Source organism: Nelumbo nucifera, chromosome 1, assembly GCF_055504915.1.
Source record: "Nelumbo nucifera cultivar China Antique chromosome 1, China Antique-T2T, whole genome shotgun sequence".
Lineage (NCBI taxonomy): Eukaryota > Viridiplantae > Streptophyta > Magnoliopsida > Proteales > Nelumbonaceae > Nelumbo > Nelumbo nucifera.
Genome location: NC_142649.1, coordinates 14,506,408 through 14,525,037, shown reverse-complemented (window position 1 = coordinate 14,525,037; position 18,630 = coordinate 14,506,408). Strand labels below are relative to the sequence as shown.

Below are 18,630 nucleotides of genomic sequence, written 5' to 3'. Positions count from 1 at the left end.
GTTCCCAACTTCCCATCTAAAACCTCCTCAGCTTCTCCTATTTGGAAAGCTATTAGTTTGAGTCTAAGGGAGTTATTCCCTAATGTTGGTCTCCAGATTGCTGCTGCTTCATCTCTTAATGTTTGGAATTGTCCCTGGATTTTCAGTCATAATGGGTTTTTTGCTATAGGTCCTCCTACCTCTCAAAAGAAGGATCTAACAATTGGTGATCTTCATAAACATAATCAGCATTTTGGTTCACGGGTGGTGGAGTTAATTGTAAGTATCTTTATCTTTAGAAATCAGAATTCAGACTTTTTCATCTGGCTTCCATCCCCTAGCGGGAAGCTTAATTCTCTGTTAGAAGTTTTTATGATCAGCTTTGGATAGACTCAAATGTTAGTTTAGATTAGATCCTGACTTGTTACATTTAATCAAACTCATTTGGCAACTGAAAAATCCTTCTAAGTTTAAACTATTTATCAGGAATCAGTATAGTTCCTTTTCCCAATTCTTAAAGGACGACATACATTTTAATGACGGACCTTCAGTCTAGTATTAGAAATGAAATGTTAAGTTGGTTAGCTGTAGCTTTATATGTTGTTTGGAAAAGCCTGCAATGGCCTGCTGTTTCAAAATGCTCAAAGTATTGCTAACTAGATCTATTTTGAATGCAGTGTCGATCGAAGCTCTTTTCAATCCTCTTTCTTCAACTCTGGCAGTCTAACCTGTGTTGTTCCTTCTTTATCTGATTTTGATGTTGTTATGAAATGTGATGGTGGTCTTGCTCCTAAGTCCTAACGATGTGGTTACGTGTGGTATTTGTGTTTTCAGCTCAACTTTTTGCAGTTTATTGTTCTCTTTTGATGGGGGCATTCTAACAATTGGAGCCGTCTCTTGCTTCTTTTGGATGCAAAAAATGCAGTTACATTTTTGGAAAATAGGCTTCCATCTCTTCCTTGGGAATTTTTGTGGTTAGAATTAGATGACTGTATTTGTTCCCTAGCTTATAGGCTGTTTCTCCTTAGTTAAATTTTGCTTTGTATCCGGAACTAGTTATTTTATAGACTGTTTCTCCTTAATAACTAAGTTTTCATAACTTAAATATTTATTTATTTTTAATAAAAGTTCAAAACTATCACACCTTAGAGTAATTGATATGAAGGGCAAATTTGGAAAATAAATCAATTTCAAAAAATTGTACATACCTTTTCAGGTTGGAGGTGAGGCCCTTATATAGGTGGGGCTGCCGTGAACCTCATGAAATGCATTTGTGATTTCCGGCCTGTCTGGTTTGGAAGTGGTTTCACACCTAGAGGTGGACTCCGCGTAAGTGGGTAGTGTTTATCTAGTCGTATCCGAAGCAAGCGGGGTGATAACCGGCTCTTTCGGCGTGGCGTTGTGATCCTGGGAAAGTTGGAGACGATAACCCGGTTAAGGAGGAGGTCACCTAACAAATCGCTAACTAAACTCAGATTAGGTTGATAGAAATGGGTCACTCTCATGCCAACTTGATGTCTTGCCAGGGCCAGGGTAGTTCGGTTGAAGCAGGTCGCCCCTTACCGACCTGAGGTCCCGCCTAACTGTTCACAATTCAGTCTACTGGGGTGGTGTCAAGGTTGCTAATGTAGTCGTGAAGTGTCCAAAGTGGTCTATTTACAAGATGCCAATGTATCACCAGCTGTTTTGTGATACCACGTGTCATTGAAGGACCAAATTCATTCATTTGTTTTTAATTTTCAAAAAGAAAAAAAAAATCAAATTCATGTTTACTAAATACTGACTGGTTCAATATTTTAGTGGGTGGTGGGCATATTGCCTTGCATGTGACCCCACCGCTTAGCTAAGGAGGTTGTGGCCGAGTCCAAATCTCCTGCACTCTATACTGCATATCCGATGACAGCCTAACACCTGAGCACCACGGGGGTTGAAATTATGTGTGAGCAAAACATATGTTAAAGAAACCTTCGTTTACTGGTTTTCGTATTGAAATTCAAAATCATTTAAAATAAAATAAAAATGGCAGTTTTGACTGCCCAATGAAAGACGTATTCAGTGGGAAATCTTCTTAAATCAAGGAACTCCCCAAGAGACAAATTGGTTGATTTGAATCTGTAAACTCATTGATGAACTTGAGAAGTGAGAGAACCCAGATCAAAGAACCGATAACGTTCCTGATATTTGGTATCAATTTGAACAGGTTTGTATCACCCAAGAGTTATAAATGTTGTTAAAGAACTTGGGGATGATAAATGTGTGTGATTGTGGAGTCTTGACAAATAATTCATGGGGTGGATTATTGTGATGGAAATAGATCACTGGGAACTCATCAAACCATTAGTTGTAGACTTGTAGGTAATTATCATTTCAAATTTTCAAACGCTGCATATCTATTGAAGTGATAGGAGGGGCAAAATAGGATTTTTCAATCATTTTAAATGAGTTTATATCTGATGTTTCACTGATTGAGAGTATGTTTTAGGCAATTTAACTCAAGGTATGTTTAAGTATTTTATCCAAAAACTAAGTTACACAAACAAAAAGAGGCTATCTAACCATTCCACTACTTCCTTAACAAAAGATCTAGCCTTCCTAGCAATTGCATGGGTCACCCTATTAAAAGATCTTTTAACATAACAAAAAGAGCCATCCTCTGCAGCCTCTTAGAAGAATGAAGATAGTAATATTAACAAAACATTTGCAGCCAACGAAGAGTCCGAGTCCGAGAAGATAGTAATATCAACAAAATTAAACAACAAGCCAACTGCACTGCTTTGTGGAAGGCTTTCAACTCCAGGAACCCAAGGAACCCAAGGGTCCTCCCAAATCTTAACTCTGCAACCATTACCTATCTTCCAAATCAGACCATGGATGAGGAAATCTCTATCTTCCAGGAAGCTATGCCAACCCAATGAAGGATTGCTCCCTAAACTAGCAGAGAAGAAGTCTGAATTATGAAAGCATTTTGCGTGCTGAAACAACTTGAACCCAGAGAGACTCCTTAGTAAGAAGGCGCCAAGCTAGTTTGGCTAATATAACAAGGTTAAAGATGTTCAGGTCTCTAAAACCCAAGCCCCCTTGATTTTTACTATTACACAATGTAGACCAACCGATCCATCTCAACTTCCTTTCATCCGCTTTCTAACCCCAGAAAAAAAAAAAATGCATTCTTCTGCTGCAGAGAGGAAAGCACTTAGTGGGGAATTCTATAATGACTAAGAACAATATAGAAGGGCCATCTTCCAACTTTTTAGGTTGGCTGATGATCTATCAATAACTTCTTTGTACGAGGTCTGCTTTCTTCTCCCCCATCGACATCTGAATGCGCAGGAATTTACTAATGTGATGAGAATTAATCCTTAGAATTTTCACCATCATTCTTTTAAAATAACCTGGTATATTCCTACTAAAATAAAGTTCGGATTTATGGTAATTCATAACCTGACTAGAAGCTTCACTAAGTGATGGAGGATGTTCTTCAGACTGATGCAACTGTCCACAGTGGCCTTTATAAATAATACTATATCATTGGCAAACAGTAGGTGGGTAATTGCTGGAGCATTCCTGTTGATTTTCACCCCTTTGAATGACGCATTGAGAAGCTGCTATATTTACACTATTATTAAAAATAGGAATAAGATTATGGAATACGTTAGCTTCTGGTTTTTGGGTCAGTGGTTCAACTGTCCAATTTGAGTGGGTTAAACTAGTAAGATATAAAATATAATGCAACTTTTTATTTTGACAGTTAGATTAGGATTAGGTTAAAGTCCATTGCATGGTTTTGAAAACCGGACCAAACCAAAAAAAATCGGAAACCGGTCAGGTAACCAGTTCCACTTTACCCTAAAACTGCTTTTTGGCTAAAAACCTTTGATTTAGTCGGTGACCCACTGACCTAGGTGGTTGGACTATCGACTTGGACAACCGTTTTGGCCTTTTTTTTATTTTTGTTTTTTAAGTCAGAATGGGTTGTCCGTTTAAATCAGACGGTTAAACCATTTGACTCAAGAATTGGTCCCCAAAACAGGTCCCTCTCTGATCTGGTTTTAAAAACCTTGGTCCACCGTATATATACATTATTATGAGATGGGAGTGTGAAACTCTGAGAATGATGTAGATGGTTAAAGCTAATAAGTGAGAAAAAAGAAAGAGAAGAAGAAGAAGAAGGAACCGCCACCAGTGGCTATCTCCCTATTCATCATTACCGCCAATACTGCTTCCCTCTCCTTACATCTCTCTCAAATCCCAAATCGTTTGCTTCATTTGTATCTTCGATTTCTAATACAACATTGGTGTTTAATTTCTCATCTCTTGCATCGATTTTTTTTTATTTCTTCATTAGAGTTTTTTTTTTTTTGTTACAACTTAAAAAGAATGGCCCTAAAAAGAATCACATAAATGAGAAAACTCAAAATCAAAATGGAAAAACTAAAAACCTTAAATAATTATGGCCATTTGGAATAACTGAACATGATTATGAGAGTTGAAAGTTTCTTTCTTCAATTTTTTATTTTCTAATTTCTATTTTAAAATAAACAAAAATTTCAGAATTAGTTTGAAAGCAACTCGAGAACCGTTAACAAGGTCAAAAATTTTAATGGTTAAACTACCCAAGTTAATGATTCTCTGACCATTTCAACGTTTTTTTTTTTTTTTTTTTTTGTAAAATAGTGGTTTAAGGCCAAAACAAAACTAGTGATCTGACCGTTCCCATGTGAAACGATCTGACCATTCAGTCTGGTCTGGTTTTTAAAATAATGAATAAAATACTTATTTTTGAATTTATTCCCTATTTAATTATGTAAGATTTAAATTGTAAATTGAACTACTACAAAAAGAAGAGTCCTACAAAGCAAGTAGGTCTATCAATGATATTTGAAAACTTTACAATTTGATTTGATTATCACATATTTGGGTGAAGTGTTTATGTAATCGGATTTGGATTTTGCAATCTGCATTTGATTAATAATAAAAAGCAATATATATATATATATATATAAACAAAAAAAAATAAAAAATACATACAGTTTATAAAAAATTTTAGATAAATTATTACTATAATTATCATCATCTAGAATTGCCACATGCAAAGCATGTGCACACTTACTAATATGTTATAAAAAGCTTTGGGCAAGGAGATTCCAACCTAAATGTTTAGGTTAGGAGGCAACAAGCGTATACTTGTTATCCTAATATAACTTCTAGATTTTAACTTATATTTTCTCTTCCACATTTGCCACCGCTAGGTGTGTCCTAGTAGTTCATATTTCACATAAACCATTAAAGTATGTGTTTTCTATGTTTATGTATTTTATTTCTAGTGATATAAGACTTAGATTTCAGTTTTCCTAACATATTTATGTATATCCTAATTTTTCTAATATATGCAAATTGTATCCTAATACATCTCTTAAAATTGTTTTAATACTCTTTGCATTTCAGATACTTTGACCTTGCTCATCCAAATTGTATTCCTTTCCACTGACCCAACCATACCTCAAGTCCAATTTAGATGCGTCCCAATATGAAAAGCGAGATTAGGCCTACTCCAACCTAACCCTATACATATTATTACTTTGTGGGCAATTTCTTTCATTTACTAAAGGCTGTGATAGGCCTATCTCAAAGGGAAAATTCTCAAGGAACTTCATAAACAATCCAATCTTGTGAGGGGGTCTTTGGGCACATCCTATCTTTTTGAAGGAGCATACCCCTTGATTGACCCTTGTCATTAGTCCAACCTAAACATACCCTTAGGGATATGCCTCATTTATTAAGAACAGGAATCTATCCAACTCTATTTTTGTTTTGAAAGGAACAATTTCTTTTATAAGCAATCAAGGATAGCTGGATTTACATCTCAAAATATGAGGAGAAAGCCAAAAAATGGGAGAATTGCAAATTAGTACCTTGTACTTTGGGTCTAGTCTCACTTTGGTCCCCAAACTTTAAACATGTCAATCTAGTACTTAAACTTTCAAAAATGTGCCAGCTTATTCCCTGCCAATAGCAGTCTGTTAGTTATTTCTATCACGTGATGACATGTGCAACTTAAAACTTTTGAAAATGTCAAAATTACACTTTGACACCGTTCATCATCTTTTTCCTCAAGGATTAAGATTGAACCAAAGCAATACATTGGTTTTAGACAAAGCTTTTCTCTATTGTCTTCTAAAAGATTTGGACATTTGGATGATTGATAAAAAAAATTAGATGACACTCAAAGGGCATTTGCATCTTCTCACATGCCACTTAACGACGGTTAACGATTTTATACTAAATTGACACGTTTTGAAAGTTTGGATAATGGATTGGCAAGTTTTGAAATTCGGCCTGGACCAAAATATGACTAGGCCCAAAAAGTACTGGGTACGGATCTGCAATTTTCCCAAAAAGAAATAGAATGACTATATACCTACAAGAAGAAAAGAAAGGAAACACACTAAAATATATGTTAGATCTCTCTACTATCACATTTCTTTTTCCTCCTTTATTTGACATGCATTGCAAATTGAAGCTACTGATTATAAAGGTACTCCGGTTAATGCTTTGTACAGTCAGTGGGCATGAAGGACACCTTCCTATATATAATATCATAGCCAACCAAAAAGTTGATTTGAGCCAAATTTCCAAAGATGGAAAACTGAGAAGGGAGCATGGCCAAGCACACAACATCATCTGCAATCCTAACAAAAGTGTTCACTGCCTTCAACTGGACATCTGCACCAGTAAAGTGAGCAGTGATGGTGGGTACCTTGATATCAGTCCTAGTCCTAAAACATAATTTGAGATCTTTATGAGGGTCGGGAACAGGTTCAAGATCTATTTCATCCTTCACTGCTGATTCCAATTCATTAAACAACTCTTCTGGGAGAAACGTCAAGGTTGTTCCAGAGTCAATAATAATGTTACCACTCTCCTTAGTCTTACCAGACTTGGCCGAAGGATACTTGCTATATGTCAACTTCTTGTCTCCAACACTAAAACCTTCTAGTGTGAGGTAATAGAAGGATTCATCCTCTCCCCAAACCAAAGGAGTTGAGACTACACCTTTGCCTGAAACAACAGCCCTGCGACCAAAACTCAGTGTGCTCGAGGCGTTCTCTTTGGACATCGGCACCAAGCAGTATGAGAATTTGCCATCAGCTAATGAACCCAACTGAGAAATCAATGACAGCGAGCCCCTGCCAAGGCCAACCACACCGGTTTCTTGTTCACCGAAGGAGCCATGACTGTAGTGTGAGCATCCAAACACCATTTTTGGGAGGGCAACAGACCTCCCATTAGTAGATGCCAAGGTGAATGTATCTGCAGCAACGTTTCCTTTAGTCATTGACCCATCTCCATAAGTATACCAGTACTCACAGAGATTTCCTTTCCTGCTACAGAACCTGCTTTCTAGGTATTTACAGGGCTTTGACTTGCATGGAAGGTTCCTGTAAGTAGAAGAATTTTTAGGATCAAAGAGAGGACGTTTTTGCTTGTAACAGTGGGCACAAGGCTTGCACTGTGTCCATATGAGATCACTACCAGTATCAGCAATGGCTAGGACTTGTGAAGGAGGAGTACCCACTAACAGTTTCATGAGATACTCTCCACTTTCCTCGTTGGGAATCAAAACTGATCGGACTGTCGCCGGAGAGAGCTTGGGTTGCTTGAATCGGTTGACACGGGTTATTGACCGATGAAAAGCATTCTGCATTCTCTGAGAAGGAGATTCAGAATGATTGTAAAATGGAGAGAGAGATGAATCACGGTGGATGAGATTGATACTGAAACCACCATGGCTGGCTTCTATTAGAGAATAGCTTGAGAGGTAAATAGAGAAAAACAAAATCAAAATATGCAAGGGTGATACAGTGAGATTATTGGTTGCCATGACACGAGTCACCGTAGCACTCCGAGAGAGAAAGAGAGAGATGAGAAGAGAAGGTAGAATAAATACTATTTAGTGTGTAGAAAGCCCTTAGGGTTCATAAGTTAAAGGGAAGCATGGAGGTGGTGAAGAGAGGTTGGGCAATAGTGTGGTAAAAAATGTTTAATTTCCTTTCTCTTAGGGGCCGTTTGATAACGGTTGAAATTGCTGAATTGAAAGACTTATTGCTTTTCTTTGTCTTTCAGTTGCAACCTCCTTAAAAATCTAATTCACCAAAAGATAACGGTTGAAATTGCAGATAGAATGGATTTTATTTATTTATTTGATAACTTAGAATGAATTCGTTAAGGCTAAGTCTTTGTTTGATAGAAAATAAAATAGAAACAGAAAGTTGAGGAACCAAAAATAAGAACTTTCCTTCTAAATTTTTGTTTCTCTCTTATTTCCTATATCAAATCAAGCATAGCCTAAGCTTAGAAGCATTCCTAATTTACTGCATAGATTTTCTTGTGGGGAACCATATTTGTATCCCGCTGTAAACGTGAAGTATTTATACGGTGCCATGACAGCACAGAATTCCCTACCAAAAATAAAAGCAAGATTAATGATTATCCCGCTATACATGGAAAGTATTAATTATTTAAAAAAGTTGGACTTTTGGAAGAAAACATATCTCTTTTAAAAAAGTATTAATTATTGGGTGTCATGAAAGTATTAGTTATTGGGTGTCAAGAAAACCCATACTTATTTTGGGGCTATAAATCGTCTCAATTAAGGGTGGATTCTAATATTCAAGCTTGACTCTAAAATAAAATAAAAAACAAAAAAAAAAACAAAATTTGAAAGTCGAACACGATTCAAATTAAAGATTTGAGCTTAAATTCAACTTGGTTCAAAATTTTGTAAATTTAATTTCAACTCAGCTTAAAATAGATTGAATTAAACTTTTTATAAAAATAGGATATATATATATATATAAGGATATATATATATATATATAAAGTTTGACTAGACTCATGAATCTTAAGAGTCGAGTTTGAATAACTTGTAAAAAATTCGATTCTTATCCACCCCTAAGTCATTAATCAAATCTAATAGGATGAAACTTAAAAGTGACAATTTTTCACCCAATCCGCCTAACCCACCCAAAATCTAATTTACCCAACCTGCCCATTTACTTGGCGGGTTGTGTGGTCAATCTATCACCCAATCCACCCACTTAAATGGATTGGATTGTGGATAACTGTTGGGTTAACCATTACAAATATAAGTATTAATTCCTATCCTTTTTTTATTTTCTTCATTTGAATTAATTAATTTATAATTAATGCATTAATTTTCTATTAATTATTGACTAAATTTAGTTTTGTCTTGAATCAACACACTTCACCCAACATAAATCCAAATCAATTTCATCCAACATATACCGATGGGTCAACTCGAATTTGAAATAGACCTCAAACGGGATGGCTCGGTATCGCTTGCTTTGCCCGGTTGGATCATCCAGTCCAACCATTATTCACACAACCTGGACCGACACAAGCTGATTCGGGTCGACCCAAATCTGAAGCGGGTCGGACCGGGTGAAGTCCAGACTCTAAACCACCCACTTGCTTTGCCCAGTTCGAATCATCGGCTTGGCTCGTATCCATACAACCCAACCTAAATTTGGCCCAGCCCAATAATGCTAGCTGACCTAGATCCTTTGGAGCCTCTGACCTGGGACTGACCCGAATCCGGTTTGGTCCAGTCCAGTCGGGCCTGGCCTGATAGAGCTGAACCGGCCCAGTTGGGTTTGATCCCGACCGGACTGAATTCGGTCTATTCGGGTTTGGTCCGACCGGTCCGAACCGATTCAATCGGGACCTGGTCCATATCTAAATGGTTCAACCACTCTTGATGTGATTAGCTCAAAGACAATCTAATTAGATAGTTATGTGGTTTGAACCTTCACCACTTGTGTAAATAGCAACTACTATTACCACTAAGCTATGACCAACTTATTTATTACGATGGAGTTAGTTTTTAGTTTTAAGTACATAAATATAAGATTAATGGGTTTGGGCAGATTGGATTGGGTTAAAGCGGGTTTGAGTTGAACCCAACCCATTTAATTTTTCATAATTGTGTCATTAACGGATTGGCGGATTAAATGGGTTGGATTGAAATTCAACCCAAACCAAATCCAACCCAACCCGCCCAATTGCCACCACTAATGAAACTTGAGAGGGTTGACCTAGATTTGGAACCAAACCCGAATACTTTCACCAAAAAAAAAAAAACTTGGACCAAGGCTGAACCCAAACCCAATACCATTTGGGCTGGGCTCAGACTTCTATCGCGATCAGGCCTTAGTGAGTTGGTCAGGTTTTGAAGCCTCTGAGGGGTCAGATATTGGCTTCCTTTTGTTGATGTAACATGTTTGGAGAGATAGATTGGTAGAACGCAAGATGGGTCAACGGAAACTCAAAAAATGCCCCCTCAGACATACAAATGCATCTGTGTGTGAAGTTCGTCAGAATTCCTTTTGTTGATGTAACATGTTTGGAGAGATAGATTGGTAGAACGCAAGATGGGTCAACGGAAACTCAAAAAATGCCCCCTCAGACATACAAATGCATCTGTGTGTGAAGTTCGTCAGAATTTTTTAGTGCAAAATTAAAGCTGAATGACCAAGGAATCTTCCACTTAAAAAGTTGGTTCCCTAAATGGTTCTTTACATTCCTACCTGGGCCGTTTGATAACGGCTGAAATTGCTGGACTGAATGATTTAGTGCTTTTTCTTCTAAATTCTAATTGATAAAAATAATTAAGTAATAAAATTTCCAAGAATATAATGGTCAATCCAATTTCAAATTCATAATCTTTTTAAAATCTTATTTACTAAAAGACAAAGCAATAAACTTTCAGTTCAGCATCGTCAACCGTTATCAAAAAACAGTATTTTAAGTGCCAAATTTGAGTTCAAAAACCCTTGCCACATGGTTTCTCTCTCTCTTTTTTTTTTTTTTTTTTTTTTTGAGATCCCTCAGTTTGATTCCATTCAACAGCCCATGTGTAGATTTCATTGTTTGGACTTACAAAATGTGTGGTGTAGAATTCAGAAATGTGGAATTTTGAGTTCTTTTTATGCATTTTTTTATGAATTTTAATTACTTTGCATCGAACTACAAATAGCATCCATTTGTTGTATGTTGATTAAATCACAAATTTAAATATTATAAAAGTTATTTTTAAGTCATTCATGATATATAATATTAAATTCATTTTTTATTTTAAAATTTATTAATCATATTCAATATCTAAATGTCTGATCTAAATCTTATGGATAAAGAAATAAACTATTTAATGAAAGATATCATACCTAAAAAACCAATAATCGATCAAAGTGGCATTCATTGAAATTCACTTGGATTTCTGTTTGTTAAAGTGTTTTGAGATATCAAAGCATTTTAGTATCCTAGAGAATCTAGATGAATTAATAGTATGAATGAGCTCGTGGAACTTTTATTTTTGATTAAAATATCATTACTTTTGAATTTGATCGCTCTTTGATTATGAAGATAAAAATCATAATTTGAACTATTAATTTTTACTTCATTCAATTCTCTCTCATTTTTTAAATTCAACATTTTTTAAGTCTTATATTGAAGGTATAAACTTCCATTCTCTCTCATTAAATTCTATATTTAATATATAGTTTTTCTGATCACCAATAAATTTTACTAATTAGATCTATATCCAATACTTTTAACGATGTAAAACCCATGTTTTTTTTCAAATTAACCCAAAAATGAAACCGTTCTTTGATCAAGATAAAGGGTAAGCAATTCAGCCATCTAGTGTAAATGGACCAACCGATGATATCAATTAAATAATAAAACTTTTAAAAACAAAATTGAATATAAAAATAAAAAATTGTAAAAAAAACTAGCTACATCTCTAATACTTTATATTAATCCTATTAAAGAAAAATAATAAGAGTGATAAACAATAATTTTTATCCCATATATAATGGGATATTGCAGAGATGATGATGATAATGATAAATAAAAACTTTTTATTAATGATGAAAATGAAATAGAAAATTTAAAACCAACTCAAACGTAAATTTGTTTTACTATTTGTTGGTGGACCTAACAGTTTAACTTTGGAGTTAAAATGTATGATAAAGTTAAAATATGAACAAAACTTTTATAAAAAAATTGAATACACGTTTTATTATTATCATAATCATCATCAATTTACTAGTCGTTAACAGAGGTGGGTGATATGTCTCCCGATGCTTCAGTTTAAGAACAAACACCACATGAATGGGAAAGATATCTCTGTTTCCCCAATCTGTCTCAGAGCGCTCCCCAATTTAGAAAGAGCCACCTGGGCTGGGCCAGGTGTCTCAGGCCAAGCCTTACGCATAAGTATGACTTGGGCCCAAAACCTAAATGGACTTGGACAATGTTGATCGACCTTCAAATCGTCCCATCTATGAGTCTCCCTCCATGTTTTTCCAAGGATTGCCATTCTCTGCGGTGGAAAAGGTAGGCGATACCCCTGCGAGAAGAGTCCGAACGGTCAGAAATTCAATGGTGAAAAATGCCAGTCATAGTAGCCGTTGATACCAATTACAATAGCACGTCTGACGTCCATATGACCTATTTAAAAGGTACAACACTAAAACGGCTAAATTACTCAGCACTCTCTCTCTCTCTCTTTGAGTTCTCCACTTCTGCTTCTTCTACCTGCCATGGCCGACTTCTCGTTTCTCTCTGACAGTGATGAGTCCGCAGTTGAGAACATAATTTCTCAAGCAAAGGACCTCGTTGTTCTCGAACAAGTCTCAGCCATCAACTGCTCTGGTATTTCAGACTCTGTTTTGCCCACCGAGCTCGAGACCAGGTTCCGCAAGCTCAAATCGTTTCCGGGAGCGAAGCCCAAGCTCAAAACACAAAACCCATCTTCCAATCCAGAAAAGAGGCACTCACCTCCAAGTTCAAATCGATGCAAGAGGGAACCCACGTCGCCCTCAGATGAAAAGAGTGATCATAATCTCCAGTCTCAGTCTCCTCCTCACGACTCATCCAAGTTCGATGCCGGAAAGGAGTTGAAGAGCTCAAGCGAAGATCAAAAATTCCCAAGTCCGCTTCCTGGTCAGGAAGATGTGATTGCTACTCCTGTAAAATCGAAAGATAGAAAGGATTCAAACCCCAGATTAAGAACTACTGGGTATGTTTCTTCTCCTTCATCTTCATCCGATTCGTCACTGGAAGCTTCTTCACCGCCTCGACAAACCTGCTGCTTTTGGTATTCCCCGAAAAGGGTACCCAGGAAAAAGGGAAAGGAGAACCGGGTGACAGGTCTCAGTATTGACACTCCAGAATGGGAAAAGAATGACCAGGACTTAACTAAGTCTTCTCTGAAACACCAGAGGAGGAAGCTAAAGAAGGCATTAGGAGAGGAAGAAGAGATAAACAGAGAAGTTGAAAAGGTCTTGAGATGGGCAAAGCAGGCTTCAGCTAGAATGGAGGTTTCTACTGTTGAAGATTTATTGAGTGACGATGAAATATTTAAGTGACTGTGGTTGATGGTGCTTTAGCCTAAAGTTTGGGTTCATTTTAACTAGACAGAAATTGTCCCTGGAAGCAGAAGTTCAGGATTAGTACAGGTTGTTATAGTCTCAATTATTTCCTCTGTTATTTTTCCTTTCCCCATTTAGTGTTATCTACTATAGAAGGTATATACTTCATGAATGAATTTGAAAATGTGATTCTGAGACCTCAAATACAATGTATCCTGATAGTTTTACAAATCAAATTGCTTCATATTTAGCTTGGCTGTTGTCTCGCTTAATTAATTGCTATATTTTTTATTTGTCTGAGATCTTTCCACTTTTTAACACCTTTCCTGCCATTGGAATTTGGATCATGATGTCTAATTATTTAGAATGATTTTATGGGGATTGGAACTGTAAACTGGCTGTCTTTCTCTTTATTTTTAATTTTGTTCTTTTTCTAATGAGGAAAGAACTACGTTTTCTTATCAGTTTCCTCTTCATGCCAGGATTTGTAATTCTAAATTGGCACGTTTCTACAACAAATAATTGAAAGATTAAATTCTGTAGTGATTGGAAGCAAAGTCATTGGTTCATTATCTCTTTTTCTTGATTATGGATTGTCTTCTTCTGTTTCTGCTTTTAAGGCAAAAAAGTTTCTTTCTTTTGTTCTTGTTCCTTTTAAGACTTGCCATCGGAAAGAGAATTTGAAGTATGACATAAAAGAGATTTCAGAGACTTCTTTTTAGTTGATTTGATCCTTACTGGGAGCAAGCTAAAACTGGACGCATCATGTGAGTGAGATCAAGTTAAAAGCAAATGAAGAGAAATTTTTTTCTGCATTTTCTCTTCCCTGGAAACAAGTTCAAGCTCAATACATGAAGAGTGTTAAAAGGAACTACTGCCCCTGAATTCTGGAGGTTGTAGTAGAAAGAGTCTGATTTTTTTTCTTTTTTGGATATGCAGGGAAAAGGTTTGAATGATTACCTATTGAGAGGTCATTGTTTGGTGCAGTGGTAAAATTCAGGCTCACAAACCACAAGCATGAGAGTACAGGTTTCAGATCAAGTGCAAGCCACTTTGTGCAAAATATACCAAAGTTTAGGTCTGTATTGAATCCACCTATCCTAAGATCGCAGATAGCCAGTACCAACATTGAGCAATGACCCTTTTTTAGGCTGATTTTTTTGTTCAATCAGTGAAGTAACTCCACGGAAGGTGAAAAGGTTTCTGTTTACAAACCATTTAATGCCTAAAACACATGCTTCCAAGTCTCTGGTCTCTCCCAATTGTAATGCAGGAAGGCTTTTAAATATCAAAAGGAAAGAGAGAAAAAGATCAAATTTCTCAACCTATCCACATTGATAGAGCACATATTTAGTGGGTAGATAATGGATATATTGTCCTTCCCACATTGATATTCCCTTTAACCAGAAAAAGTAGCCTGGCTAGTGTAGGCTTCCATTTTTATTGATGTACAACAAGCTTCTTACTATCACCGGTCTACAAATTATGCCAAGACAATAAACCAAAAAATGATTTTCCATGAATCAAAAAGCTCAATGATATTTTATTCATTATGAAAGGGGGATTGGCCGTAAACCTCTCAGAAATACTGTCAGGCACGACATTCATCCAAATGGAATTCTCTAGAAGAGATAAGAGGATATAGCAAGAGCATGAGTTATCTCATTTGTATCAAACCTTTAATGATTGCCTGATCCAACCACAGTGGTCTCAGGTCAAGTTGTTCCAGCAGCGGAACTATGATCAGCGCATCTCCATGGATGGTTGTACTGCTTCCCAATTGCTAGTTATAGATCTTTCCCAAGGCAGAAACTTCTATTACCTTGTCATTGTCTATAATTTGTGGTGCTTGTTTTGTGTTTGCCAGCCTTCTATGATCAGACTACAAGAAAAGTTGCTTTATCTGGAAATCAAGTATCATCAGTCTTTTAAAAGTTCCAGTGCAGACCATCAACAGTCGGCCGCTAAACAAGTGACAGATATATGTTCCATCAAACAGTCCACTGCTGATGCCTCTCCAATCTCTATATTTTAACCCACAATTTTTCCCATTTATGTGAAGTTATCCCACCCCTGTGACCAAAATTCTAAGCCTTGGAAACAAACCCTTCACTCTACTCTTGTGCCTTATCCCAAAGTTTATCTCTTTGATGGCAAATTCTAATCCTCCCTCTCGGTGGACAATGTCAGTATCCACCTCAGAAAATTGGTTTGAAAAGGCCTAAGGCTTGAGAAGCCCCTACTAGTGGCCAACAACAATGACTTCAAGAAGCAACAAGATGCATGGAAGGGTCAACAAAATTGCTGGCAAAAACCATAAAGTCGAATGGGTTTGAATCTGGATTGTGTAAGTTCAGAACTTCAAAAGGGGGGGGGGGGGGGTTAAGTTTCTCTTTCCTGCCAAGGATGAAGTTAAAGGAGGAGATTGAAGTTCAGAATTCAGAGGAGATTGAACTTTGGAAGGGCCTTGAATTTCAAGGTTTGATCCACCACACTCTCTAAACAGGTATATTTAGGGTTTGCATTTTTTGTCAAAAATATATTGAAAGTTCAAAAAGTTTTTTCTAAAAGATAGGGGGCTCCACCCCTTCACTCTTCCTCATCTTTTGGATTTCTTCTTTGAAAAGCACTGTCACAGGTTTTACGAATCATTTAAGACTTCTAGCTAAATAGAGTGGGCTTTGTAATGGAGTTTGTAGAGATTCAAATTGGAGCTCAGAGTTGATTATAGTTTCAGAAGTTACAGAAGAAGACATTGAATCCACTCCTCTCTTTGAGGTTTGCCAATTGAGCAGTTTATATTAGCCTTTCTATTTCCTATTATCTTAATTTGCAAGATGGCATTTTTGGCATCTGAATATGCAAACTGTTTGCCAGGTTTCAGTTGAACTTGACGCAAATCTCTCTTCTTTTTTTTCTGCAAATTGCTTGCAATTGGGAAGATGAGAGCAGCATGCTGGGGTGAAAGGAAAAGGTCTCTATAGTAATTTTTCACAACTTGTTTCTCTTTTAGCTTTGCTCTCATAGTCAGTAGTTTACTAAGGCCACATAACTGATTTGTCATCTTGGATTTGATTCTTTTGAATGCCTAGGTGACAAGTGCCCGTTTGAGGGATGCCTCACTTAAGTGCCTAGGTGACAAGGCACCCCTAAGTCACCACTTTAGGAATGCTTGGCACTTTATCATTCTTGTGCTTATTTATGAAGATTATTGATAATTACTAGTGAAATATGGTGTCTGGTTTCTATGGAACCTAGGGAATTACCCTAGGCAGGTGCCTAAGCACCCCCATACTGAGATGATTCACTTATAATTTCTTTTTAAATTAAACCTTCTATTGTAATCAAGTTGCTTCCACAAGTGATCACATAATTCTTTTCATGGCAATGCATATATTTTTTTAATAATTAATTCTAGAGTTTTTTTAGGGGGCAATGCGTAATTTCTTATGCTTCCACAAGTGATCAAACAATTTCAGTGATTTTCTTTATTAATGAATCTAGTTTTTCTGACTAACTAAAAGTCTTCCCATGTGTCCAAATACCATAATTTTCTCCTGCCACACTTACAAGATTCCCCTGTCAGCCAATTAAACATAGGGACTAGATGCCTGATGGAAAACCAAAACTAGGCTTAAGCTTCACCATGGGTTCAAAAGGGGAAAAATGTTGGTAAGAATACCTATTTTTTCCTTTTTTTTTTTGATTCTCTAGTTCTAAACAATGGGTTGGATTTGGTAATTTTCATTTTTCTAAATGAACCTTGTAGAATTTCCATCTGTTATATTCACCAACTATAAGAACCTAAGAAAACCGAGCTGGTTTATGCATTTGGTCAAGCATTGTCATTTCATTCAAAATTGCAATTTTCTCACAATATGAAGCAAACCATGTCACTTGTGCATTGTATGGTTTCTTTATTGTTTTTCCAAAAATGAAACTTCTATCTCCGATTTTTATACTAGTCTAGTTTCCAAGAAGTGCATTATTTAATATAATGTTGATTTTTATGTCAACCAATTGGAATTAATGGTTTTGTGAAAGTAAAAAGCTTCTTTTTCTTTTGTGAAAAGAAAAAGAACATATACCCTTACGTTGTGTTTGGTTTGAAGGAATAAGTAGGAAAGGTAGGGAAACCTTTACAAACCTTGTATAAGTTTCCCTACCCTTTCCTTCAAACCAAACATAGTCTTAGTGTACTAACCTTAAGGCTCAGTTTGGAAAGAGTACAAATACTAATATGAACAGTACAAATGTATACAAAATACAAGATTTTGCACTCTACATATTTGTATTTGTACTTCTTCCAAATGGAACCTAAAGGTTTTGAATTGAAGAAGGAAATCACATGTTACACTATATTGAATGTTATTCATGAAAATTATCTATATGAAATTGAAAAGGATATCTAGATTAAATGGAGGTTATGCTAATATTAAGTTTTTTTGGTAGGCAGCTATTTGTGATAGTTTTTCTTCTTTCTGGGATAAGATTTTTAATTCATAAGGTAACATTCATTCCATTATCTTTATTTCATATTATCTGTTGAGTTCTGATTCTCAACTTTTGTAATCTTTGATGCCAACTTTTGCACCTCTCAATGAGCCATCAACTATGTAAGATCATCACAAGTTTGGCTTAGGTAACAAATTGGCAAGTGTTTGTACATTCTTTTTCTTTCTTATTTTTGGTAATAGTTCAAATTGGCAGGTGTACATTCATCAAACATTTGTGCTTCCAATTTTTGTTGGAAGCAGCATTCAAGAGGATCAATATTTACCTCCTACTTCTGCATGCGTGAGGTATTCTGTAGCTGCTGCAATAGCTCTTGACCAGGCACACCAACATTCATTTGTAAAATTTCAGCATTTTATATGTAATTTGTTCTATTATTTACTAATCTTCTATATATGTAAATATTTATAAATCTAAATTACAGAAACAAATATACAAACAAAAAATCCCATATTTGACTGTCTGAATTACTGATGACTTGATTCATTTTCGCGGATGCCAACTGAGGTGTTGCTCAGTTGGTATGTTATTAGTGTTGTGCGGATTCGATTCCTGCAATCGTGGGGGTTATTAGTGTTGTGCATATCACCAAATACCAAAATTTATTTTCACAGATAATTCATCATTTTTGCTAAACCTTCAAAAAAAAAAAGTAAAATTAGCAATTTGTTCATAAATTTGC

At 36.1% G+C, this 18,630-nt stretch overlaps 1 protein-coding gene and 1 pseudogene across 7 annotated transcripts; one reads left to right on the top strand and one right to left on the bottom strand.

Moving 5' to 3' along the window:
* Nucleotides 1-6,448: 6,448 nt before the first annotated feature.
* LOC104588107 (aspartic proteinase CDR1 pseudogene) lies at nucleotides 6,449-7,861 on the bottom strand (annotated as a pseudogene).
* A 4,677-nt stretch (nucleotides 7,862-12,538) lies between these two features.
* Nucleotides 12,539-18,420, top strand: LOC104588087 (uncharacterized). 7 transcript variants are annotated; one of them, XM_088886686.1, is made up of 5 exons: nucleotides 12,539-13,520; nucleotides 14,373-16,211; nucleotides 16,311-16,407; nucleotides 17,890-17,940; nucleotides 18,144-18,419. In XM_088886686.1, exon 1 carries the CDS (start codon nucleotides 12,603-12,605, stop codon nucleotides 13,428-13,430), a length of 828 nt encoding a protein of 275 aa, XP_088742812.1. In that variant the 5' UTR covers nucleotides 12,539-12,602; the 3' UTR covers nucleotides 13,431-13,520; nucleotides 14,373-16,211; nucleotides 16,311-16,407; nucleotides 17,890-17,940; nucleotides 18,144-18,419. The 7 variants fall into 7 exon arrangements, with proteins under 7 accessions (XP_088742812.1, XP_088742811.1, XP_088742810.1 ...); XM_088886685.1 differs by having other exon boundaries at nucleotides 17,890-18,420; XM_088886684.1 differs by having other exon boundaries at nucleotides 17,886-18,420.
* The last annotated feature ends 210 nt before the right edge of the window (nucleotides 18,421-18,630 follow it).

Excerpts from the sequence above, each read along its gene's own strand:
- LOC104588087 (XM_088886685.1), top strand. The coding sequence starts at position 12,603 with ATGGCCGACTTCTCGTTTCTCTCTGACAGTGATGAGTCCGCAGTTGAG.